The 27759-nt window shown below is 32.9% G+C and overlaps 1 protein-coding gene across 1 annotated transcript in view; it reads left to right on the top strand.

Moving 5' to 3' along the window:
• Nucleotides 1-2661: 2661 nt before the first annotated feature.
• The window catches only part of LOC129233802 (large neutral amino acids transporter small subunit 2-like), a gene marked incomplete at its 5' end in the record, with an annotated part of 55765 nt that continues 30667 nt past the window's right edge, over nucleotides 2662-27759 (top strand). Inside the window, 3 exons of the mRNA XM_054867777.1 lie at nucleotides 2662-2758; nucleotides 9639-9683; nucleotides 14847-14970. Coding sequence (XP_054723752.1) covers nucleotides 2662-2758; nucleotides 9639-9683; nucleotides 14847-14970 — 266 coding nt within the window. The remainder of the gene's footprint in view (nucleotides 2759-9638; nucleotides 9684-14846; nucleotides 14971-27759) is intronic.

The following is a 27759-nucleotide window of genomic DNA, read 5'->3' as shown; positions in this document are numbered from 1 at the left end:
TAAGAAGAAAAAGAAATCAATGCAAATTATTAACTTGAATTGATGTGCCATTGTCAAATCCTGATATTGAGGATGAATAATAATTAATTAGTAAATAAGTTAGTATTTGATAAATTAGTTTTTGTGATAATAAATAATTGGGATTTGTTTATTAAGCTTCAACATAATTGATGAGAATACGTGAAGTTTGGAAGTAGAAAATAGCTAGCAGTTATTATTTAAACAATATTTTTATGTAAACCATTTTATTTTTAAAAATTGCTGTATGCAGCAATAACAGTCATTATTGATAGTGTATACTAAAAATGGTATCATATATGATATTACTTTCAGGTATTTCCAAAAGGAGTAAAAAATCTGTGTATTTTAACTTAGTGAACTTTGTAAAGAAATAAAAATTAAGAGAAAATTAGAAAACTAATCAAACAATATAAAATACACACACACACAAAAAAAGGTAAGTAATTGTTTTACATGTAAGCTTTTTTTTACAGGGATTGCTACTTACTAAGCTTCAAGGTAATGATCTAAAAATACAATGAAGAATGATTTTAGAATAATAGATTTAATTCAAAAAGATTAAATAAATTGCTTTAAGTGTGATTGCAAAAGATTTGAAAATATTAGAACTGCATGAAGACTGCTGCATCTTAAAGTGCAGCTTAAATTGAATGCATGCTTGAAAGTCATACACTTAGCGGGATGGCAGAACCAAAATTGGTTCAAAAGAACAAAAAAAAAAAAAATTCTTTTTAAATTTTCGATTTTTCCTTTCAAATTAAAGTTAAAAAAAAAAACTTTTGGTATGTTTTTTTTTTTTTTTTTCAAATGAGAATGATTTAAAAATATGATGTTAGAGCAATTTCAAACAAGAATGTTTTACTGTTCAATAAATTATAATCTGGTATATATTCAACAAAAATTAAGAAAATCTTGCTCATTTAAAGTTTTTTATATATATAGTACGTGAAACACTTGATATAGTCCAATTAACATCCTGAAAAAGGTCAATATATGAACGGCTATAGTTCGTGGGACATCTTTCGGACATTTGATTTAGCCCATTTAACGTCCTGAAGAAGGCCAATATATGAACGGCTATAGTTCGTAGGACATCTTTCGGACATTTGATTTAGCCCATTTAACGTCCTGAAGAAGGCCAATATATGAACGGCTATAGTTCGTAGGACATCTTTCGGACATTTGAATTAGTCCGATTAACGTCCAGAGGATCGACCACAAAAGGCATGGTCCCAGACATCGCCGAAAAATGATCGACTGACATCATTTGGACAACCTGGGGATAATATTTTTTTTACGTCCTGAGGATCACGAAATGCTTAAGTCCTCGGGACCAGGCCGGACATCATAGGGACGAACTGGGGAAAAACACTTCGCGGACATTGAACGGTCCCTCGGATGTCCCTCGATGAGAACGGGATGAAATTCAAACGTCCGGAGGATAACCTAATGTTTTGAGTTAGTCCTGAAATGATGTCAGTAGGACGTCCAAAGGACAAAGTTGTGCTGTCTGGGAATTGGCTTTCTAACTCTATTTTTAGCTAATAAAACCAATAAGTTAATAAATAACTGAGATATTATTAAAGTAAAAATTTACTAGTGGAATGTTTTTGGTCCTCCCTTGGGGGGGGGGCGGTTTTTCCTTACATCCAAATGCAGAACAATAAGAGACCATTTTGTTTTAAAACAACTCTCCCTCGTAGAAACACATGCTAAGCTACATCGCGGTGAGTGCTCGTCACGTGGTAAAAACCATTTTCGTGCTGGCGTGAGAAAGGGTTGCCACATACTCTCTCTAAACATCTTCACTCTGAAACTTGGAGCGCCAGTCGAACACCACTGCAACTGAATTATGAATGATAAAAAGTTCGCGAGAAACAATCCTATGTAATTTTGTTACAAAACAGGGCTATTTCACCGTCACGTGCGGGACAGTCAGACGATTAAATTTCACCAACATTTCCTCATATCTCTTTATATTTTAACTAGTGGTACCCGCACGGCTTCGCCCGTAATAGAAAAATTAAAAGGTCTTTTGGTTCGCCTGTATATTTACAAATAATGCATGGTGAATTTTCTTGCCAATTGGCTTGTACCCATGTTACGGTTCCACGTTATGATAATTTCGTAATTTACTCGACCATCTTATGATAGTTTTGTTCTTAAAATTGGAATAGAAAAAGAACCACATCGAATTTTTGAAAAATAGCTTCGAGGTGCACACCCCCATGCTACAAACTAACTTTGTGCCAAATTTCATGAAAATCGGCCGAACGGTCTAGGCGCAGACATCCTACAGACATCCAGACATTCTCCGGACAGAGAGACTTTCAGCTTTATTATTAGTAAAGATTAAAAAGGGCTAAGCATTTTTTTTTTTTTAAATCTTTTAATTTGATACGAAAATACTTCAGACACAGTTATATTTTTATTCAATAATTTTTATTTTTAAAATTTAATTGATTTGCATCCGTTACATGTGGACATCCAAAGTCAACCTCTTGTAACTTGCTGTATGAATAAGTTAATATTTCTGCTCTATTTATATAGTAATGACAAAATAAATTGATGATTTTGAAGATGAAATATTCTGATTGACTATAATACTGAACTGTTTGCATTGACTGTAGCGTTTTTCAGGTCATACAAAATATTTGGAGAATGCTTTTGAGGGCGAATTCACTGCAAAATCCATATCTCTAGCTTTCTATTCCGGACTTTTTGCATATGGAGGCTGGTATGTATTCCATTATATTTAGCAAGATTTTATACTAAAATAATAATTTTTATATTAGATGGTAATGTAAACGAGTACCTTTTAGAAAGCTAAGCTTATTTGGCACACTGGTGAAAATAGCGTACAGATGATTGAAAAACAAGAGCCAGGGTTCGTACCGGTCATGGAAATCCTGGAATGTCATGGAAATTTATTTAAAGTCACGTAAAAATGTCTTGAGTAGTAAGAAAATAACATAACGAAAAGAGCGCTGGAAATATTGGGTGATTTAGTAATATTGCATATAAATTGAACGATCTCAAAAACAAATCCGAGTTTTGGAATCCAATTTCATGCGCTTCTGTAACAGCCGCTCGCCTTTTTTTGTGTGATGTGATTTAACTACTGAGGCATCACTAATTTTGAACTCACCATTATTTTCAGTACTTCTTATATTTTATATTCTGTGGTAGTGGATTTTAACGTTCTTGGTTTTGCCACGCCCCCTCAAAAAGTGTAATTGAATTGCATCGGAGTTCATTTCAACTGCTCGTGAAAAGTTCATTATTAAATGTATCAGAGTTTATCTTATGTTGAAGACTTTAAAATAAAGATTTTAGTCAGGCGATAGAACATAGAAATAGGGGAATCTTTACTAATAATAAAGCTGAAATTCCCTCTGTCTGTCCATATCTCTGTCTGTCAGGATCTCTGTGACGCGCATAGCGCCTAGGCCGTTCGGCCGATTTTCATGAAATTTGGCACAAAGTTAGTTTGTAGCGTGGTGCACCTCGAAGCGATTATTAGAAAATTCGACGTGGTTCTTTTTCTATTCCAATTTTAAGAACAAAATTCTCATAAGATGGACGAGTAAATTAACGAAATTATCATTACTATTCTGCCCTATTTATTAAATATTGATTAGACAATTTAACATCAGTGTATTGCATTCACTATTTGAATTTATGTGATAAAGACAAATAAGAATAATTTATTAGTTTCTGCAATGTGCACTGATGTTTTTTCAGTCACAAGTGAGTGCCCCAATGAGGTAGTGGCACTCATTAAAAGTTTTTTTAATGCCCATTTCCGAAATTGGCGAGTTTGACATTAAATACAGTGAAACCTGTGTAAGTTGACCACTTGCGGTGCACTATTTTAGTGGTCTACTTAAACAGATGGTCAACTTACAGAGGTTGATTTATACGATAAGGGCTAATTCCGTGCCTGAAAAAAGCGCTCAACTTAGACGCGTGGTCAACTTACAAGGGTGGTCAACTTCACAGGTTTCACTGTAGTACTATTCTCTTTGTGTAACAAGGTCATAAACATTTTTATGAAGTCATGACAAAGTCTTGGAAAAGTCATGGAATTTTTTTATCCAAATTGAGTATGAACCCTGTAAGAGCTTTATAAATCTGAAATCTAATCTCAAAGCTTTCAGTTAAAATTTTTGACAAGCAAAATTTTTTTATTAGTTTTTTGTTAACGTAAGAGTAACTGCAATATATATATATATATATATATATATATATATATATAAACCTTCAAAATATGCTTGTGCACAAACCACTCTGCGTGACTAGGACCCAATTTCAAAGTAATAGAAAAATCCGAACTTTTCCTACAGAACTTGAGAATGAATTGGGTAAAATGAAGACATGCAAATTAAAAGTTTCATTACTGAACGGACAAAACAATTTTTAACAGCTTCGCAGATAATTTTTGACAACTTAAGTGTCGTTAACACATCAAAAAATCTGTCATTTTTTTTATTATGAGTCGAAAAATTACAATAATTAGTTCATTTATGTTAATTTGAAAAGCAGTGAAGATATTTGCACACTTGTTAACCGATACATTGCGGCAAGTATAAAGCTTGGTGCTCATCATAAAATCTTAAGCAATTCCTAGTAAATTTAGAGGGGAAAAAACATTTGAAATGAATATTTTGCAATTTACGGTTTCGAATATTCAAATGAAGTATAGAAAAACTGATTAAGTAACCGAGGTAAATGTAGTAGACTAATATTTTAGTAGTTTTACTGCATTTACTGGCATAATATTGACGAATAACTCCTTAAGTATTGAGAAGTTACCGGAAGTTAAGCAAAAATATTTTAAAACTAATTACTGGTTCAAAGTTATCCTGCTATACTGAAGATTTTGAAGGATTTCCGAAATGTGAAGAATTTATTTTTATTTTACTTTACACTTTCGGCCTCACCGGGACACGTATGTTCCGCAGACATTTCCAAAACACCCCATGGTATAAATAAACTTGGAATTTAGTGCTTGTCTCACTGGCTCTCTATGATTACACTGATACTTCAGTGGAACTTTTTACCAATAAGTTACCGGTTTTACCATTTTACCAACTTGATTTAAGCTACTAAAGCTATAATTTTTTGAAGACTTTTGTTGAAAGGGTCAGGGGCGGACTGTGTCCCGGAAGAGGGCGCCAATCTTGGCCTCCAAAGAACACAAAAACAAGGTGGCAAAAAAAAAAAAAAAAAAAAAAAAAACCGTCTTGTGACTGCCGATAGAAATGAAAACTTAAAACTACAAAATAAATTTGGTGCGTTTGATGCGCGTGTGTGGTGTGTGTTTAATTTTCACTTAAAATTAATTGTAGTTTCAAAAATTAAAATTTTATAATTTGTAAATTCAAAATATCAGCTACATTCTAGTTTTTACATTTATCAGCAAACCGAGCATCAATTATATACATTTATAAATTGTCTATTTCAGTTCCTTTACAAAGTAAATATATTTGAAAATAAATTCTTAGTTTGTGTTATTCCGTTTTCCTTGCATAAAAGTGATAAACAATACACATACTGAACTTTCCACATAATCAATTTACTGTATTACCCCTCTTTAGTCGACATGTCGAGAGATTAACCAGCATGATACCGGGAAATTGGGATAGCAAAAAAAAAAAAAAAAGGAAGTTGCATCAAAAAATAAAATAAATTAAATTAAAAAATACAATGTTTGAATGAAAAAGGGGGTTCAGGCTTAAGGGCGCATCAGCCCGCGGGCCAGTCCGCCCCCGGAAAGGGTTAATGTTTCAACCAGAAAACAAAATTTTCCACATGTCGGAAATAACTCTTTTTATTTCTTGTCTCTCTTTCTCTCTTTTGAAGCTATGATTTTTATGGGACGTAGTGACTGACAGTCGGATTGCACTGAAAAAAGAAATAGACGTAACAAAAGTCCGCCGTGCATGCGCAGAGCTTAATTTACATAATATATCTGTAGTTTAACAATTTTTCTGTAGTGAAGCTCACGTTGCGCAATTGAGTGGGATATGTTTTTTATTATCAGTTTTAAAGGTAGTCACTGGATAGTGGAGAAGCCGAGAGAAGCTAATATTGAATTGATAAGTTTAACTGCGTAACTGAGGTTTAATTGTATTTGTTGTTTCAATGTACTTTCAATAATAAATGTTGTTCAATAAAATGGCTTCTGTCGGCCAGTCCTGCGACAGCCGTTTTTTTTTAATGTTAAAAAACACATCATTCTCTCGGTTAATCTAGAACCACCAACCCTTTAGTCTGCAGCCGAACGCCATTTTTCATAATTTAACTGCATATTTTACAATAATGTAGAACGCATAAAGTAAAATAGAGATGCCACGCTTTACCAAGAAATTGAAGCTGGAAGTTGCACCGATGTATCAGGATTATCAGTTTCTTGCTAAAGATTGTGGATACATTTTGATTCAAAACATTGCATTATTGAATCTCAGTTGGTAGTTAAGATATTGTTGTAAGTTCATGAAGCACATTTTTCAAAACGTGAAAACGTGAATTAAAATGTAAACCAATCCACCAGCCACCTTTTATTCGGTTCTTTTGCAAGATTGGTAATCAACCGTCCTCGCGAAGTGACCACGTTATCAAAACCTCACTCATTTTCGCACCGATGCATTCTGGCTTAAATTTCATCTCCTTTTTACCACACACGTGTCCTCTCTTTTAAAATTTCTGTACTCTATGATAGAACGAGATATTTTGATAAATTCAAATCAGCTCTCGAGAGTTGATGCCAAACAGTAATTTCAGAATCTTTCCGTCATACTTCAGCTGAATACAGCGTTGCTCACCTGTTTTGTAAAATGAAATACAGAAACTGATGTTATAGTTTGGCCAGCAAAGTACTTTCTATTGTTCCCTTTGAAGTCAAATGTCCTAAAATACATGGCAAAATGTAAATCCACCATGGCTCAAATTATTCTAAATAACTACTGCATAGTTTCTCCTAACTTTTATCATTATCTTATTGGGGGAAGAATGATTTTCAAATCTGGATGACAAAATACTAAGTATTAAAATGCGTGGACTTTTTCACAACATTAAAAACTGACACATTATAAATGAAGGATAATTAAACACAAAAACATATTTGCCCTATAAGAATTTATAGCATGAAATCAGCAATTACAATCCATTAGCATTTGTTTCAATATATGGCAATATTTTAACAAAGCAAAAAAAAATTTTTTTTTAAGGAGTGCAACTTGTGTGGTTTCTAGGAAGCCATAAATAGGTTGATAGCGAAGTGTTAAGAATAGTTCTCTCCGAAAAGTAATCGGAAGTAACTGACGCAGCGACCGGTTTATACTGCCGTCGCGTGTTGAAATCAAGTTATATAATCCTCTTAAAGGATAAATTTTTTCTTTCCTTAATAACTACATGGCCTTTTCACGAAATTTGAAGAAAATGAAGGATACGTGTTTAAATTTGCAATTATTACCAAGAACAACAACATAAAATGTCTATTTAAAAAGAATCACGGAAAGTGAATAATAGAAAATTGAATGGTTTTGTCAGAATAATATTTTGCTCATAATGAATTTCATAATATGCGTTCCTCTGTCTGTCTGACCATATTTTAAGCAAAGATAAATAAATCCTTCGACTGATTCCCAAACTTTGGTAAATAGCTTTAAATAGTACATTATAATAGAATGACATATAAATATGTTTTTGACCAGGCATGAACATTGGCTTTACTTCTCTTTGCATCGGGAGTGGCGCTTTGCTTGCCCTAAGCCACCGTTTTAATAAGCAACCTTGTGTGTGTCTGCATGCTATCGCTTTGAGAAGAGTCGGGAGTTAGGACTCAAGCGAGGTATTGAAAAAATCAGAATTTTTCACAATACCCATTTGGACCTGTCCTTTTTTTTATAGCACTCTAATTAATGAAGACATAAATGTAAATACAGTTGACATTATTTCGCAAATCTAATGGTAAAAAAATTCTAAAACATTCTGAAATTTTTGCTGCCATTCAAAAGCGCAGAATATTTTGAATAATAGGAAATTTGTTCAGAGCTTCTAAGCTAGTTATAACTTGCGTTATAGCCGTTATAGCCTTTATTTAGTACATAATCTGAGGCTCTTTGCTGCTACAAATTCTAATGTTCGTGCTCTTTTGGGTGCCATTTCTATTCCGCATCAGATTAATACTACTCAGTGATTAAAACTTTTATCTCATTATGTGTTAGAAAATAAACTTTTAAATAAATGTTTAACCCCTGCTTTTTCCTTTAAAAAAAATCTTTATTGTTGGACGTTTTTACTTCCTTTTACAAAATGGAAATATTGTATTCTTGAAAAAAAATTTCACTCAAAAATTGGCCTTAATTTCCATTTTTCTCACCCCCGAATGAATGTTGAGTTTTTTCGCCGACCCGACCACACATAGATGACACCCGAAATATTCAGTTTGACGATCCCCGAGTTAATTTCAACGAATTTTCTCGTGCGTATATATGTGCGTATGTGTGCATGTATCTCGTATAACTCAAAAACGGTATGTCTTAGAAAGTTGAAATTTGGTACGTAGACTCCTTGTCGGGTCTAGTTGTGCACCTTCCCATTTGGTTGCATTCGGATGTTTCTAAGAGGGTCTTTTGCCCCTTTTTGGGGGGAAATCATTGTTAATTTCGATGTAAACTCAAGTGTTGTTATAATTTGTCGGACACTTGCGATACATCGCCAGTCTTTTGGTCGCAGAGTTTTGTCGCCAACTTGGTGACAAATTTGGCAATTTGTTTTAAAATTTGGTTTCAATTTAGCCACTATTGGTGATATTTAGAGAGTAAACAATTGAATCACATTAAAATTGCCAATAATGGGAAAATGACATTAAATTGGAGTAAAAGAAGTCATGTGATGCACACATCAGTTCGTTTGCAAGTGTTTTTGCATGCGTTTGGGGCATCGTTATCTAATTTAAGAATTTCTTTGTAAAAATGATATTTAGTTTGACTCATTTAGTGCGTTTTGTTTATTTTTTTATTTTATCAGCTTAAAATGACTTTTAATGTTGCAGTTTTTTAACAGCATGATTTTTTTAAGTAGAGTAAACACATTGCTTTTCGGCATGTCACGATTTTGCATAATCGGTTGGAAAAAGGAAAGAAAGAGTTATAATTTAAATGTTTACATCTTGAATTCAAATTCTGTTTTTCGTAATCACGAGTTGCTATTGGACCTTAAACGCTGGGTCTCTTGTTTCTACAAATGGCTCCAGTCGCCCAAAATCGACTTTATTTTATACGCTAACCTCTCGACTTTACACAAGGGAGAGGAATAAGGCACTTTTTGATTACTTATAGGGAAAAAAGAAGAAAAAAAAAAGTTGCTTTAAATTCAAGACCATTGAATATTAAACATCATGAAAATATGGGGCTAGCTGTTACTTAAAACGATGAACTATTACTTAAACTTAGTTCCTCTAATTTTCTTTAAGTACAAATCCGAGAGCAACCAAAAATCAAGGCAGTTTTTTTTTTTCTTGTTTTGATTAATATTCCATTAAATTTGTCACAATAATGTAGAATGAACTTAAATAAGAATTTACACTAAGATGATGTATTCTGTTTTAGGAATTACTTAAATTTTGTCACAGGCGAGTTGAAAGACCCGTACAAGTAAGTATTCTGTAATTTTTATCAATTTAATTTGTAGGACATTCCCTGAATTTCTACCACTATGATTCTGAACGTAGCATTATCATGAAGAAAAACACTTGGTAACATTAATAAATATGCATGTGTGTTATGTATAAGTTAGTGTAAAAGTCTTAAATCTGGTCAAAGTCGACATAAGCCGGCAAGCAAAATGCATTTCCATCAAAAGAAATACAGTAAAACCTGTGAAGTTGACCACCCTTGTAAGTTGACCACCTGTCTAAGTTGACCGCTTTTTTCAGGCACAGAATTAGATTTATATCATATAATTCCACCTCTATAAGTTGACCACCTGTTTAAGTTGACCACTGAAGTAGTGCACTGCAAGTGGTCAACATACACAGGTTTCACTCTAGTGATGCTTCAAACTGCGTTTGAAAGTAAAATCACATTAAAAAAAAAAGCTAATGATGCTTCGAAATTCTTTCGAATGCGTAAACATGTAGATTATTGACAGTTATAAAGACATACGAAAACCAAATTAGACGTGTACATCATGATATATTCGCAAGCTTATCTTAACGTATTATTTATTATAACGTATCTTAATAAGTTATACTGAATACTATCGACAGTTTTATTGCAATTTTATACATATGCGCTGTCTTATACACTCGATATATTTGTATTTAAAAATTTCTATGTAAGTGTCATGGAGTGTTGATTTCAAGCAGGTGAGTAAAAATCAAGCAAAATGCAATTGCGACTGAAAAGTGAATGGGGGGGGGGCGAAAAAAAAAAGAAAACGACAGGTAAAAGCCATAGAATTTTTAGCGGCGGCAAAAAAATGAAGGAGAAAAAAGCACAGAATTTTGCTAAGGATGGTCTTGAGAGCATATGAGTGGTAATTGATGCAAATCTAACTGCTTAACTCACGTTTTTCTTAAGATTTTGATGACTTATGTACATAACTCTTCTCGAAGAAATACTTAGACATGAATTAGAATTACATTATTTACCCCTAAGTATTTTGAGATGTCACCAACACTTGGTAATTTCATTATGCAAGTATGGCTTGTTTAAGTAAAACAATTGATTTACTAATATCTAAATATAAACTAAAAGTTACTGCTTGTGCTAAATAATGTTTCGTGAACAGATATACAAAGTAAAATAAGTATATATAATCTAAAAATTTTGACACTTTTGCTTTTTTTTTAATAATTTGTAGCTTTGGTTTCTAAATTGAAAAATAAAATAAATGAACCATAAAAAGGGGGGGGGGAGAGACGTTTGCCCTCCCAAATCGCTGCCATTGGACGGGAGTTTACCCTAGGTAAAGCGATGTCGTTTCAGTTATTTTAGATACGTAGATACTGTAACAGCAAATGATCATTTTTAATCATTTCTAGATTATTTTTTTTTACAATATTTAATTAAATTCATTTAGATCATATTTTTCGATTTCATTTTGAATTAGTATTTTTAAAAAAACACATCACAATTTTTAACAGTATCTGGAATTGTTCGACACTGCACACGTTTTGCACTGCATAGGTAACTTTTTTTTGATGATAGCTTCATGTATTTTGGTTCAAAATTTAAAATATTGTGCTTCAATGGTGCTTTTTTTTGTGTGCGAATGGAAAATCTGCGTAACCAAACTATAGCTTATAGAAATATGGAGTAGTCAACTATTGAACAAAGCAATTAAAAATAAGAAAAAAAGACATTAAAAATACATATAAAATAATTCTTCAAAACTAACCCTTGGTAGTAAAACCTTAATTATTCAGAAACAAATTCAATGTTTATTTATTTTTATAGTTCAAGTTATTCTCACCTGCAATATGAACGCATGTGACAAGAAACACTCGAATCATTAGTTTTAGTTTTGAGAATCCTAAATAGAATTATGGGTCAGTAAGGAATCTAGCTTCACTGTAAAAAGGATTCAGAAACGTTTCTGGAAAGTAATGGGCAGCTAATGTGCCCAATTTCTGCCTGGAACATATCTCGCAAATCCCAGGAACGTTTTCCGCTAAAAATCAGTAACCTTCCTGAAATTATCCTTGACTCTGTCTGAGAAATCTGGAAACCTGAACTGTTAAAGCTAATCTGGAACTTTCAACGGAAATTCGATAGGTTTTATGTAGCTAAATCGAACCTTCCTCAGCTACTAAGCAAGTTCGAAAAGCATCAATTCAACTATTGCCACAGAAGAAGTGAAAGTAAGAACCAATCACCTCTTTTTCAAAGCTGAAGCTATCCAGAGAGCTTTTAGTCAACCTGGATGGGTTATATAATCAGGGTTGCCAGATTTAAGAACAGTAAATACGGGACGGGCATCTAGGCCTAGGATTGAAAAGGGGGCGGGAGAATATTTTTGAGGAGTCTGTTCATGATAAATATGAAAAATTCAATCGTAATAAAGCCTTACATCTCACAAAATGTCGCCTATTAAAGTATAAAAATCGTTTTCATTGCGATCGACGACGCATGCGCAGAGGCATATTTCCAACATTATTCAATGAGCAAAGAAAAGGCTATTTTACGGGGAAGTAGCTGAAAATCTGTGTAATCCAGAAATGTTCCACGTAAATAATCAGTATGACGTTTCGGAATTTTTTTTTAGTGTTCTAAAGATTAGCGAAATTAAAATACCGTTTAACTTTTTTTTTTCAAATTAAGTATTTCATTAGGCATGGCGTTCAGAACCAATTGAGTCAGTGAGAAGCAAAGGAATGTAAGTGGACAATTTAAAGCTTCGAGTAGATCCGCGTTAAAGTTCAGATCCTACGTAGGCTTTCATTTAAAAAAAGAAAAGTGTAAATCATGCCGTGCTAAAGTACCTACTAGGGAGACTAGCAGAAGAGAGGTTATCCAATCGTTTGTACTGGTTATCTCCAAGTTTTAGTTTTGTCACTTACATCCCTTTGCTTCCCACCATGGGTGCCCATCCCTCCTAAGTTCAATGGCGCAAATTCCCCCCCCCCCCCCCCCCCCCAAAAAATTTTTCTCAACCCCTTTTTCTCTTTTTATTTTTTATTTTTAGCTTTCTTTTTTATTTTATTTATTTTTAAAAATATTTTTTATTAATTTATTTTCAAAAAATAGTTTTTATTTATTTATTTTTTAAAAATATTTTTAAATTTATTTTTAAAAATATTTTTTAATTTATTTTTTAATATTTTTAATTTATTTTTAATTATCATTAATATTTTATTAGAAAAGTACTGTGCTACACCAATAACAGTACCAAAGACCATATACTATCTCTTGAGCCCCAAGACAGATGAGGGGCTCATCTACCATTTGCACTGATTATCTACAAAGTTTTAATTTTATCATTTACATCCCTTTGCTTCGCACTTCCTCGATTCGTGACAAGAAAAATGTCCAAAAAAAAAACTGATCTGCGCCTTCGGCATATTGGTATCGACATGTTTGAATAAAAAATTACGGCTTAAAAGCTCTATGCAAATTATGTCTTGAGTTTTGAAAGTGTAATTTCGTTTATAATGAAATTAGAAAAAAAAAAGCAACACACCCATTGCAAAGAACATGTTAATTGAGTAATAGATATGGGCGAAAGAGTCCTTTCGGTGTGTTCGTGCATGACTGCAGGTAAACGAGTGTCAGTTACCGTATGATCTCTTGTCGGTTTTCACGGAAATGTAGGTTTCTGCATCAGTAGGCACTCAATGCCAAATCAAGGATAAGGTTACCCTTTATGAGGTGTTGGTTTCGTTTTCCTTTGTGATTTCAGATTGTTTTCCAGAATCTTTAAACTATTACTCAGCGAAAAGAAAGTTGAGCACTCTGGCACCAGTTTGGTGCAACTGAAAATTAATGCAATTGTTTTTTAGGACTTCTTGAAGTCCATATTACAATTTTTTTTAGTTGCTTCTAAAATTGACCCACATACATTTTGATGATGACAAAAAATGCAAACTCATTAAGTATGAACTATGGTAAATACTTTGAGAGTAGAGAAAACGGATTTGATTTTAAAAGACAAATAATAGTATGTCTTTGAGAAAATCTCATGACAATTGTCAACATCAAAAGTTGCCCTTTCTTCTTCTTTTTTTTTTTTTAATTAAATTCGAGAGGAGGATAACAAAACGTATTAATCGTATTTTACTGTTCCCAGACCCATCAATTCTAATCTTTCCAGGGGGGAGGGAACAAACGATATAAGTTCAATGCAAAAATAAAACACGTCCACTTATCTGTTAATAAAGTAACTTCTCAAGGTCGGAAGGAGGGTAGTTAATTGCACCTTCTTAACTAATTCCCTTTATAGACGGACCTGGCTATACTTTAGATATGCTTTTTTGTTTTAAATCGATTTTGGAATTCTAATTCTAGCGTAATTAATCTGTCGACGTCTTCGTATTTATTTTCAATTTCGGGGGCAAAAATCCACCCGCGCCTTTAATTTTCCTGCAAATAAAAAAGTTTTTTATGTCAGTTGGAATGTGGATAACAAACAGTAAATATTAAAAAAAAAAGATTAACAATGTTTTCTTTCCTTTTTGGCAGCCATGATGGTACTCTTTCTTGCTTATTTCTCTTCTCTTTCTTCTCTTTTTTGCGTAAAGTGGCTTTTCCAATCTTGTGTCTTCCCTTCGTATGCGCTTCTTTCCCTCTTTTGATACGTTTGGTGTGTTTTTGGTTCATGGACCTGTTTCTTGTTACCTATGTTTTTAAATTTGCGATCATTTCAGCTCCCCCCCCCCCTCCCATCATTAGAGACGTAGAGACGTGGGTCATTTCATGTGAAATTTTGTTTATTTTTTAAAAAATATTTTTTTTTATTTATTTTTAATTATTATTTTATTAGAAAGGTTCTGTGCTACCGCCAATGACATACCACATACAAACACACACAAACTGAATAAATAAATGAAATATAAACAGAATAAAATAAAATAAATAATTTAAATAAAAAAGAAATCTATAAATAAATTTAAATAAATAATTTTAAAAAAATAAAATATCCCCCCCCCCACGCAACTTACGTCATAATCCCTCCCTTTGGGCCCCTCCCCTGCTTTGATAGCAAAATTCAAATGGCAGTAAAATTTAAAACACAACAACAAATGCTCTAATGACAATTTAACTATTTACTACTTTTATTTACTGATTTAATCCTACTTTAATTTCTTTTATCTGCAGAAATCTTCCGAGAGCTATCTGGATTGGACTGCCGCTAGTTACTTGCGTCTACGTTCTCGTGAACATCGCATATTTTGCTGTTGTCCCGTCAACCGAATTGCTAGCTTCCCCTGCCGTTGCCGTGGTAAGGAAATTCACCCTTTTCTCGTTCAATTAGTAGGTTCTGAAATTCTTTTTGACTAAGCATTGATTGGCAAATTCTTAACGATTCTAAATCAAATTCGCGAATCAGTCTGAGTAGAAATATCAGAATACAAAGTGTTTCGGTTACATGTGTTTTGTGTCTTATCCTCGTATAAATAATAGCCGATGATCGAGTAACCTACATGTTTCAACAATGAAACTCGCGCCACGGCATGATAATTTGATAATGTGTTTTGGTAATGTTTAACCTGCAGGGAAAGGCTTTATTGTGAAAAGCCTGTACTGGATCCGGTGACTTAACAGTTTTACTGGTGAGACTGTGACATTTCAGGGAAATGAAGAAACGAAAAAGCGGTCAACTATGAACGCTACTACTGGAGTTTAGGGTTAATCCATTGGAGTTAGGGTTACATTTTCAACTATGAAAATATCACCGAACAGACAAAGGCTCGTTCAAATGTAGAAGCAATTTTCACCTGTCATAACTTAACGGGTGACTTTCTAGTGTCATGAGATTCAATAAATTATGCTTTTTTTTTTTTTTTTTTTTGGAAAATTTACTAAGGGGCTTGAAAAGTTAATCATTTTATTTTTTTATACATTTTATTTTTTTAAGTATAGGATTTTTAGTTAGACCGAGAAATCTTTTTTCTCCACTCATCGTTTCGACTACTTTTGTTACTGGGGTAGATATTGTTTTATTAAATTTTCAATAAAAATGCCTAAATATTTCTGCTTAATAACGCAAAAAGCAAAATTTGGAAAAATAGTTTGTTACGAAAAATTAAAACTCAAAGTTTTAAAACATGAATAGTACTTGGGTCGTTGCCGGGGCGAGAGGGGGGAGGGGGATTTGAGTGGAGGAATTTACGGATATAGCCATCTCCAAAACTCAAATTATTCACTTTTGACCGAACAAAAGGACTAAAACTAGCTTTATCCACCATTTATTTTTATTTCCATCTACCCCACTGAATGATACGTTTAGTCAATAAAAACTTTTCTTCTTCAATCAAAGTGTATAGCAATTCGTTGTCAATTCATTGGACTTAGATTGAATGTTACACAGATTCATTGTTCATTGATTCACTGCGCGTTTAGGTCTAAAAAATTCAAGTTTCTAATTTGTCGCCAGTAGTTTGCAAACACTTTTACATTAAGAGCCTCTATTTTATCATTAATACCCACTTTTTTCAGGACCATTTTTATTTAAAAAAAATTTCGGTTGAATGTTAGTTAAACTAAGCCGCTAGACTAAGACTTTTAGTCTCCAGAGGTGGCGAAAGGCAAGTGATTATTTTAAAGTCTAGCGTGGTTCACATTTTTTGTGGTTAAAATGTAGCACTGTCTTTGTAGATAGTGATGTATTTGTATGATAATTTCTACAATCCAAAATGACATGATTACAGTCAAAACATACGATTTAACTCCCAGGGGTGCCCACAGGGGGGGGGGGGGGATTATGGCGCAGGTTGCGTCATCAAAATGTTTGGGGGGAGGGATTTGAAATTTTTTTAAATTTACTTATTTAAATTCATTTATTGATTTATTTTTAAATCGTATTATTTATTTTACTTTATTTTATTCTGTTCATATTTTATTTCATTTAGTTATTACTTGCTGCGTGTGTGTGTATTTTATTGGTGTAGTACAGAACTTTCTAATAAAATAATAATTAAAAATAAATAAACAAACAAATAAGTTTAAAAATAAATACATTTAAAAAATTTAATAATAAATTAATTTATTTTTAAATAAATCAAATTAAAAAAAGAAAGCTAAAAATAAAAAAAAGAAAGAGGTTTAAGAAAAGTTGGGGGGGGGGGCATTGAACTTGGGGGGGATGGGCACCCCTGTAACTCACATGTAGTTGGAGCAAACATAACCTGGCAGCGTCGTAATGCTGTGATTAGGATCTGCGTAGTCTTCACAATGCTAGTAAACTTTGCCCAACTACAGTTGTGATCAATCTATATTTTTTATCGAGAAAGAATTACTTAAAAAGCCTTAAAATCATTAGAATGAACATATCGATCAATGAAAGCGATGACTTTAGACCACGATGAGTTTGCGAGAAAAAATTAGACAAAATAGTTGTCGCATTATGACTGCAGGAATATTTCTTTAGCGTTTACTTCAAAAATCAATCTTATTTTCTCAGTGAATCCCATGTTTTTAGTAATAAAGGAAGTTGCGGATATAAACTATATGAAAAAAAGAATAAAAGTTCTTACTTACATGGAAAGACTCCCAAAAAATCTGAATGTTGAGCATTTATTAAAAATTATCTTGCCACAAAAGATTTTCTCTACCTGAACTTCTGAAAGAACTTGTTGCTTGCTGCGTGTTGTTGCCATAGAAACGCTTCTCCTAGATTAGAAGTTACCATAGCAATGAAAAGGCATTCGAAAAGCGTGAGGGGAAATTGTTTCTGTTACGAAATGGGAAGTCAGGAGACATTTTTGCTTTTCATCTCACCTCCTTAATGACTATAGGAATGCAGAGAATTCGAAATTTAAGTTCACGCCGCCGTATTTTTGTTTTTCTCCCTACCCTTTTTTTTGGAAAAAAAAGAAAAAAAATTCTTTTGTTTTACTGAAATATCCGACATCGGTATTTTCTGAAATTAATGAAAATATTCAAACTCATTAAAAGTAGTAAAAAAAACTTTGATAAAATTTAAAACCTAAAACATTTACTCGATCCAAAAAATTACTATTATGTGGGCTATAAATATTTAATTTAGTTCTTAAAAATCTAGTCATTTAACTGTAGGGTTTAGCAACGCTTAAATTTGTTAGTTCACTTTTTCCTTTTTTTAATATTATTTTACTTAAATGAAGTGTGAAAATTTATCAATTCGCAACTCCAACGAACTATAGGGGGCACTGCAGTCACTGTCTAATGGCCGACTTAAAAACTAAAACAAACGGATGTGGTAACGAAGAAAATGCTAAAAGTGTTGTGATTTTTGTTCGTATGTATGATATTTTTCGCTTTATTCTTTTTAAATTAATTTTCAAAGTCTTGTGGATATTCTGGCCTACGTAGAAAGAAATGAGAATTCAAGATGCATTACTAAACGTCAAAGATTAATGCAAACTTCGTAGTTCTAAGCAGCTATTTCCACGATGTTGAATTCGATATTTATCAATTCTTGATAAAACTAAATAATAATTGTGGCCTGACAAGAACAACAATTAATGCTAGAAAATTCAATATGACATTACAAATTATTATCGAAAGAAGATGATACTTCTTTGCCTTGCTTGGCTAGCGCTTATTGTTTTGCATTTGTTGCTGATGTATTTCTCTCAAATTCCCGAATCGGTTAATTTAAAATTTTTCTGTTTCGATTTTTCTAATTTCTGAGTTACGATTTAATTATGTCAAGTTATGCAAATCATCTACAGAATTCTTACGGATATATGGTGGTAGTTTTCTTTTCAGTTGATTGACCATTATTTCTTTTACTTATCGAATTCTGTAATCTTACTACCATTTTATTCCACTCATGATAAAAATTAAAAATGGTTTAACTAAAAACGCGAAATCTCGCCAAGGCTACTTTGCTCGCACAATACTAAAACTATAACACTAAACAAATTTGGCGAAACCTTTCAGCTGAGAATAAAAGGAATAAAGTAAATTCTTTCTTGGTGAAACATTTTTCATTTTCTTCTACGATAATATATTCAAGAAAATATTTTGCATACCGTCCATTCCAACTAAATGCTGCTGTAAAAGATGGTTAGTTAGATTAATTTAAGATTAAAAAAAACTCATATTCTTACAAATTCATACAAAACAATAAAAAATTTTACCTTGTATAACGTTATCCAAGTTTGTTAATCCAGTTTTCGCTTTCACTATTTTCAACCAACTCATATTTTAGAAAGAAATAAGGAAAACTAACATTATTTTGAGAAGATCGAGAATACTACTAAGAGACGAATTAATTTCTGTAGCTGAAAGCAAACTAAGACTCATCGATTGCGTTAATAAATACTCAGAACAAACTGCCTGTGTTTACGTCAACAGACACACGTGGAACGCAACGTGGCAATGTTTTAGTTTCATCGGCAGTTTTGTAAATCACCGCAAGGTAGCGTATTCGAGCGCTGGAGTTCCGAATAATGTGTTGCTTTCATTGCAAATGCATAAATATAAACACACTTCCTAGAAGTTTCGTTTCACAAAATAATATTTTTCATTTGTTGAAAGTGGCAAAAAAAAAAAAAAAAAAAAGTACATGCTTATGAGAAATGTTTTGCTAGGCCAATGTTTAAAACAGATTGACGAAACCAGAAATAAAGTAAAAGTTATGTCGTTAAAAAAATGCATAACAAGTATTGAGCAATTCGGAACTCCAGCGCTCGAATACGCTACCTTGCGGTGATTTATAAAACTGCGAATGCAACTAAAACATTGCCACGTCGCGCTCCACGTCAATCTGTTGACGTAAACGCGGTCAGTTTGTTCTGAGTAACGCATTCAACATGTCTAAGAACGCCTTCAACAACAGAAATTAATTCGTCCCTTAGTAGTATTCTCGAGCTTCTCAAAATAATGTTAGTTTTCCTTATTTCTTTCAAAAAAGTATTAAATGGTGGAAGCGTAAACAAGAAAACTCTGGATTAACAAAATTGGATAACGTTATACCAGGTAAAAATTTTTATTGTTTTGTATGAATTTGAAAGAATATGAGTTTTTTTTAATCTTAAATTAATTTAACTAATCATATTTTACAGCAGCATTTATTTGGAATGGACAGTATGCAAAATATTTTCTTGAATTTATTATCGTAGAACAAAATGAAAAATGTTTAACCGAGAAAGAATTTACTTTATTCCTTTTATTCTCAGCTGAAAGGTTTCGCCAAATTTGTTTAGGGTTATAGTTTTGGAATTGTGCGAGCAAAGTAGCCTTGGCGAGATTTCGCGTTTTTAGTTAAACCATTTTTAATTTTTATCATGAGTGGAATAAAATGATAGTAAGATTACAGAATTCGATAAGTAAAAAGAAATAATGGTCAATCAACTGAAAAGAAAACTACCACCATATATAAACTATGAGTACACATTTTATTTATTTTGTTCTGAGTGAATTTGAATAAATATCAGTTTTTCAATTCGATGAAAAAAAAAAAAACGAACTTAACAACATTGACTATGGACACTTTTCCTTAACCTAATTCCACATAAATGATTTAAATAACCTTTGACTACAGTATCCTACTGAAATAGAAAGTATGCAAATAAATTTTCTTGAAAATATTTATCGCAGAACAGATTGAAAAATCCAGAAAGAACGTTAAGAATTTGAACAATAAAAAATAAAAGTTCGCCAAAAATCTGTTTATAAGTTTATGGTTTTAAAATTGTGTGAAAGAATAATGTATCTTGACAAGATTTCGCATATCAGGTTCCATGACGAATGAATTAAATGCATGATTTCTTTAGATATCCAATCATATAGTCATAGAAATAAATTATCTAGTGTTAAACGTTACTCTTGACAGTCTGCCACGTATGTGCACTATGTGACAAAAATGTCAACAAATGCCGGAAATGTCACGAAACTGAACTTAATATGCACTAATGTATAGAAAAAACGGTACAAAATGAAAATGCCGTTCTAAGCGAACCAAAAATTTATGAATTCCGAATTCAACATCGTGAAAATGGCTGCTTCAGAACAACTTACTGTGTGTTCTGCATTAATTGTTTACTTTCGTAATACTTTTTGGTTTCTAATCTCTTTCTATATGGGTCAGAATAACCAAAAGACTTTGAAAAATCTTTTCAAATGAATAAAGCGAAAAAATCATACATACGAACAAAAATCACAACACTTTTAGCATTTTCTTCGTTACCACATGCGTTTGTTTTAATTTTTAATTCCGCCATTAGACAGTGACTGCAGTGCCCCCTATAGTTCGTTGGAGTTACGAATTGCTTATTATCCTCTCTAAACCAAAAGTTGATGACGACGATTATTTTAAATATTTATTTAGAGAGCGAAATGTTTGTTGTCATAGTTTCAAATCGTCTGCGGTTTATTTTTAATCATTTTCTTTTCAGGGCTTAACTCAAGAAGATCTTACCTTAAAAAAAGTTTTTTTGTGTGTAAAATTGCGTTTTTTCAGGAAAAAAAAACACCTTATAGATGAACTGTAACAGCAAAACTTCCTCTTTATACACAATTTCCATATTACTACTTCTTATCATTTAAGATCGATAAGAAATAAAATACATAATGTTATACACCGTAATATCTTTTATGATAAGTGTAATCTGCCATAAAATATTTAACTTTTTTACCGTAGCCTAATCACCATTTCTTTTTTATGGATATGCGTCGCATTTCCTATTCTAGAAAATCACCAGTCATAATATGACGGGTGCTAATACAGTGCTCAAAACAATGAAAGGATATTGAGGTTTTGGGTTGATTTTGAACCTTTTAGAACTTTTTGGATGATTGATATACTATCGACAAGCGTTAGTGAACTATTTGAGAGAAAAATTACACTTGTATGGCAAAAAAAAATACTTTTTTTTTTCAACTTTTGGGTACAAAAAAAAAAAAAAAAAGCGCTTTGTGCGTATGAGAAAAGCGATAAAAAATTGTGGTTTTCTTAAAAGAAAATTGCTTCTAATAGGGGATATGGTAACCCCGGACGACCAGCAATGTAAAACACCTCTGAGGCATGGAATTAATAAGGTTATTAATGAGGGGCTGGGGTATTCTGCCCCACTCCTCATGAAGCGCTCTTTCCGGCTCTTGGAGAGTTAGGGGAGGTGGTAGGCGTCCAAAAACTCGTTGCCTAGAATGTCCCAAATATGCTCTATTGGGTTCATATCTGGAGAACACGCAGCCCATTCCATTCGAATGATTCTTTCCGCCAAAAGAAAATCATTCATCAAGTAAGAACGATGTGGTCTGCAATTTTTCGTCCATTAACATGAAGTCACCTCCAATTGCTGCAGGGTAAGGGACTACAATAGGTGTGAGGATCTCATCCCTACTTTGACGACCGGTCAGAGTTGCATTCGATATGACATGCAGCTCGGTGCGCCCATCAATGGAAATGCCAACATGCACCATCACATCACCACCACCAAATTTGACACTTTCGGGTGCGAACGCTGGATTGTTTCTAGTGCCAAGCTCCCTCCAGATGAAAATACACCATTAAATGAATAAAGACAAGAACGGGACTAGTCAGAGAAAAAAACATTGCTCCATTCATTTCTTCTCCAATTCACATGCTCTGTTACCCACTCCCTGTAACGCGACGGTGTCTCACAACCAGGGCTGCGGAGTCGGAAGGAAAATAGCCGACTCCGACCCCGACTCCGACTCCGGGGTTTCGAAACACCCGACTCCAACTCCGACTCCGACTCCGGCTTTTTTATTTATTTATTTTTCAATTCAACCCCTATCCCCCTCATGAGAAGGGAGGAAAACCTCTATACAGAGATTGAAATATTAATTTGTTTCTTATGAAATTTAAGCGCTGTATTTTTTTTGTAAAATTAAGAAGCATACAACGTCAGAAATTGAATTTGAAAATCAAATTGTTCCAATAATTACGATTTTAAAATTGAAATCACATAATCATCCTATTGTTAAAAAAAATTGAAAAGGTTTAACTTGCTCCCCATTAATGTTTAACGAATAGATGTTGATCAAATCGTGTGGTTTTCAAAAACGCTTTTTTTGCTAAGTGAAAAAACCTTTCTAGAGCGAGGGCGGTCTGCTCCGGCCGAGATCCATCTGGTGGGTGACACCTCAAGTATATTTCAGAGTTTATAAAAACAATACACATACTTTAATTCTGAAAAAAAAAATCCCCAATAAATTTGAAATTATATTTCATCTATAAAATTTCAACGAAAATAAGGCACTATACTTGTATTGAGGGAAAATATGGGGTACATGTACGCTTGGAGAAAATTTTACAGAAAATGCGGCAATATACAGCTTTGTACAAATAGCTTTTCTTTTTCCTATAATTATTCCCTCAATTTTTAATTTTAATTTTACTGGCTGCTTTAGAATTAATCTTGAAATGAAGATTTTAAGATTAACTGCAATTATTTGAGTGTTGTAACCAAGATATTTGTTCTATTTCATACTTTTGTTGAGAATCAAGCTTGTAGATGTCGTCCTTAAATTGAAAAGACAGATATATTTTATCATGTCTTTAGATTTGCGCCTTTGCACGCCAACACTAAGTTGAATTACAGAACACCGTAAGATACCTCTCGAACTACGGGCTCCAACTTGCTCAAGGGGTACATTCCTTTTACAATTTTATAACTGAGGTAGAAGTAAAAAAAATGTTATTATTGTTGTTTTAAAGTGATTTTAAAACATTTTATTATTGTTGTTTTAAAGTGATTAAAAAAATATAAAATGTTAGGTAAGAAAACCGTGCTCACAGTTGCTATTATTTCAAGAATGTTGAAAAACAAGCAAACTAGGGAACAGCGTAGGTGGCTATTACAGAAAATTCGATGAACAATAAAGCCAGCTGGTTATTAATGACAGTTGTTTTCTTATTAGTAGGCTTTTATACATGTAATCGAATCAACTGGTAGTCAGTTTTTCAAAAAATGCCAGGAGAGTCAGCGAAAATTAAAGAAAAAAAAGTAGACCGGAGTCGGAGTCGGAGTCGGCATATTTTCTACCGACTCCGACTCCAACTCCTTTACGCCAAAATCAGTCCGACTCCGACTCTTCGACTCCGACTCCGACTCCGACTCCACAGCCCTGCTCACAACTAATGTGACACAGACCATTGGTCGACGAGCATACATACTTACAGCGTGAACGCAATTTCGGACAGTTTGTGTCAAAATTGTGGTGCCAGTAACGGAGCGAAGGTGTCGTTGTAGTGGGTTGGCATTCATACTTTGGTGCCTCGGAGCCTTAAAGCTAAATAACGGTTTTCGTTGAGCGTTGTTGACCGTCTGCGACCTTGCCCTGATCTTCGGCTAGCATTTCCAGTCTCTACACTGTAAAAAAAATCCAGAAACGTTTCTGAGTATATCGTGCAGCTGTGGTTCATGAAAGTTTCAAAAACGTTTCTGAGTATTTCGGAATCCTCTTTCTGTAATGTCCAGAAACGTGTCTGAGCATTTCGGAATCCTCTTTCTGTAATTTTCAGAAACGTTTCTGAGTATTTCGGAATCCTCTTTCCGTAATTTCCAGAAAAGTTTCTGAGTATTCTGTGCAGCTGTGGTTCATGAAAGTTTCGAAAACGTTTCCGAGTATTTCGGAATTCTCCAAACAATTTTCAAAAACGTTTCCGAGAATTTCGGAATCCTTTTTCCGTGATTTTTTCTAAAATATAATTCTTTATTATAGTATTGCATACCATATCAGTTTCAATTCTTTCATATCTAAGAGCAATAATACAAGCAATTTTAGAATCATTCGTTGATTTTTTTTTTTTTTTTTTTTTTTGAATTTCTAATGACAAATAGCATGGTTAACAGCATAACATATGCACAGTTATAAATTTTTGAAAAATTATGAAATAATCTAGTAGTTTCATTCCTAATCACAAAATCGTCGGGGAATTGGAGTGGGGGTACCTTCTGAAAAGTGGGTTAAACAATCTTAAACTTCAGTTTTTCTCTCAATATTTTCAAGACAAACCTATCAACATATTGTATTTTTAATGCAGAACTTAAAAACATATCTTGTATCAAACTTGATAGCTTTTATCTTCGGATAAAATTTGACAGGACTTACCTACCCTTCGCGTTCCGGAATTCGTTCACCTCAAGTCAACTTCTCTGACGAACAAAGTGTACCGAAAAGTACCAACAGAGAAATTGATGAATTTAAATATGACACCAAGTCCCCCTGCTGGAACCATTTGGGTTGATTCTTCTGTTCTTGCCCTTTTCCAGCTCATCACAAATATAAATACTTATTCAAAATAGGTTACTGATTTTTTTTTTACAGTGTGCGCAAAATGCAATATATATTTTATTTATTAAAACATTGAACTCTATTACATGATTATTCCATTTCATACATACGAGAATCTCCCACCCCCACCATAAGAGTGATGGTGCACCCATAAAATGCTATAAAGCGCCCCCCTCCCCTTAAAAAAGCAACCCCCTTGTAAGTAGTTTAATATCTTTTCGTCTTTTGACCATATTTATCGAATCTTCCACGGCTGATGAGCTCCGAATTCAACCTTTCAACTTTATTCTAATAATTGCTACTTTTAATTTTCTTTTTCTCATTGCTATTCATTGCTTGTGTATTTCATATATATACAAAAATATATTATTGAGAAATAATTCTTGTTTGTTATATTTGCAGCTTCTTTCCCTTAAGGGCAGGTATATTGCAACTAAAATAAATCGTACTAATGAAGCTCTGCTGAAATAAATAATATTTCATGTATAATATAAATTATAAATCAAAGTATCATATACATTATAAATCAAAATATCATATAAATTATAAGTCAAATGCTTTAATATGGTGTAAAAATACAAAATTATTTTATTAAGTCTTTTTTTTTTTTTTTTGCTTTTGGTAAAATTGAGGCTCGTAAAACGATAAGACACTTTTAAATACATATATGTATCTATTTGTTAAAGAAATTAATACACATTTAACTAATTTAAAGCGTTTCGCTAATGCAAATATTTAAAGAGATATCGGTTTTAGATAATACTGAAGCACTATGTTCCTAATTACAAGAGATAGTTTTTTTTTTTACTTCATACAATCTATCTACACTGTTTACAAGAGAATGAAAACATGCAACCTTAAAGACGAACTATCAAACCTGACAATTTGCATATTATAACATTTAATTCATAATGCTTGATACATAAATGTTCAGCCAAATATTAACTGAGATTGACACATAAAAACAAAGTACACAATAACACTTATTTAAAGTTTTTTATAATCTTCAATTCATAAATTTAACAGAATAAAACTAGATTAAAATAGTTTTTTTAACGAGATTTATATGAACTAAATCTCTTTAAAGTAATAGCGACTTACCTATTCGTCGGTGGTGGTCTTTTGCAGGCTTTGGTCACCAAAAAGGTGATTTTTATGACAGAATAAAATTCTGCCAACAAGAATTACCCATTTGGTAGAAAGAAGAAAAGTATCCAAGAAAAAAGTAAATTACCTACACAAGTTATGCGACGCAACGAATTTACATGGCGTCCTCTCGGCAGTTATTTGGTTTTTAATTTCAGTTTGTATTCCTTCCGCGAGCATGTGTCGAGAATTTGCACTTCGTACTTAAAAATAAGTGACATAGCTTCAAATTCAATCTCATGACGATACATAAGCAAGAAAATATAAGACTTTAAAATTATCTTCAGTGAATTCATGCGAGGAACAAAACTTCTACTAATCCCTTTGATGAGTGTTACTTCGCATACATGAGTCAGCACTTGTTTTCATTGCGTGCTTTCGAAAGTTTCAGTTTGGATTTGCTGCTGGACTATAAAATTGCCGTGTGAGCTGCGCATGCGTCGACTCTTACTTTCTTGCTAAACGGGAAAGGTTTTTGATTATAGCAGAAAACTGCCGAGGGCGTACGAATCTGTGTATTACGGAAAATTTTTTTGTATATTCAGAGAGTTTTCCGAGATTTTTTACAGTGTAAAAACTGTTTCCATCTCGTAGAAATCATATTTTGCAAAACTCCAATAGCTTCTGCTGCCTTGGCTTGTGTTTTGTTTCCTTCTAGCCTGACAACCACTTTAGAAGCTTCTGATTCCGTTAAATGAGTTCGTTGAGGCATCGCATTCATCGAAAAAACGCGCTTACTGAATGTCGATCATTATTTTCTGCGTAGTCTTACAATAAGTTAAGAGCGAAATCTCATTCGCCGCCACTGAAACGTCGTCTTCGACGTCAAACTCAAAATTTGCATACTGCGACGCTTAAAATTAAAAAGAATTTGCATTACAACTCCCTTCTTCGATTCTATGCAAAAAAATATTTGCTAATACCTTTTTTTGTACAAAAACTTACAATATCCTTTAATTGTTTTGAGCAGTGTATCTTGGTCACTTCCATTTCATTTGTAGAAACAAGATATCCGAAGAGTAAGAACCTATCGCAATTCGCGATTGTGAAAAACATAATTTGACTTCAAAACCTCAAAATTAAAATGAAGGCTGGATGCTGTTGTTCTTGAAAATTTCTTGAAACATATTAATGTATGTCAAGGTTTTAAAACAGGGTATCGATATTGATATCACATGATGAGTACCGAGATCTATTTCTAAAAACATTTTTCGTCATTTGAAAATGATGACATACAAGACATTGTTACTAAGCATGCTCTAGAAAAATATCTCAAATGGAAAGGTAAAAAGATCACTAAAAATTAAAAAATAAATTAGCCTTAATATTGAGAGTAAAAACAGCCTTATATCACTTTATATGAAGTTAGTCGACAGGAAAAAAAATCTTTTTCTAAAGTAAGACTTTGCTAATTTGAAGATGTTGTTTATTTTGAAAAGGCTAAAAAGTAATTCAACTGTAATACATTTATTATTTGTTGAACAAACTATCCTGCAAGAACTCCACACATGTTATACTCGGGATTCTCAAATAGTGGTCTGGCGGACCGATAAGAAAAATTTTACCGTTTCAGAGTTTTTTGCTTGTCGACATTAAAATATGTTCTTTACTCAACAAAGAAAACAAATACATAACAATAATAATAATATTCCTGTGCATCTTTTATGTGATT

The sequence above is a fragment of the Uloborus diversus genome, unplaced genomic scaffold (genome assembly GCF_026930045.1).
Source record: "Uloborus diversus isolate 005 unplaced genomic scaffold, Udiv.v.3.1 scaffold_739, whole genome shotgun sequence".
Lineage (NCBI taxonomy): Eukaryota > Metazoa > Arthropoda > Arachnida > Araneae > Uloboridae > Uloborus > Uloborus diversus.
This window is presented reverse-complemented; position numbering and strand designations above follow the sequence as displayed.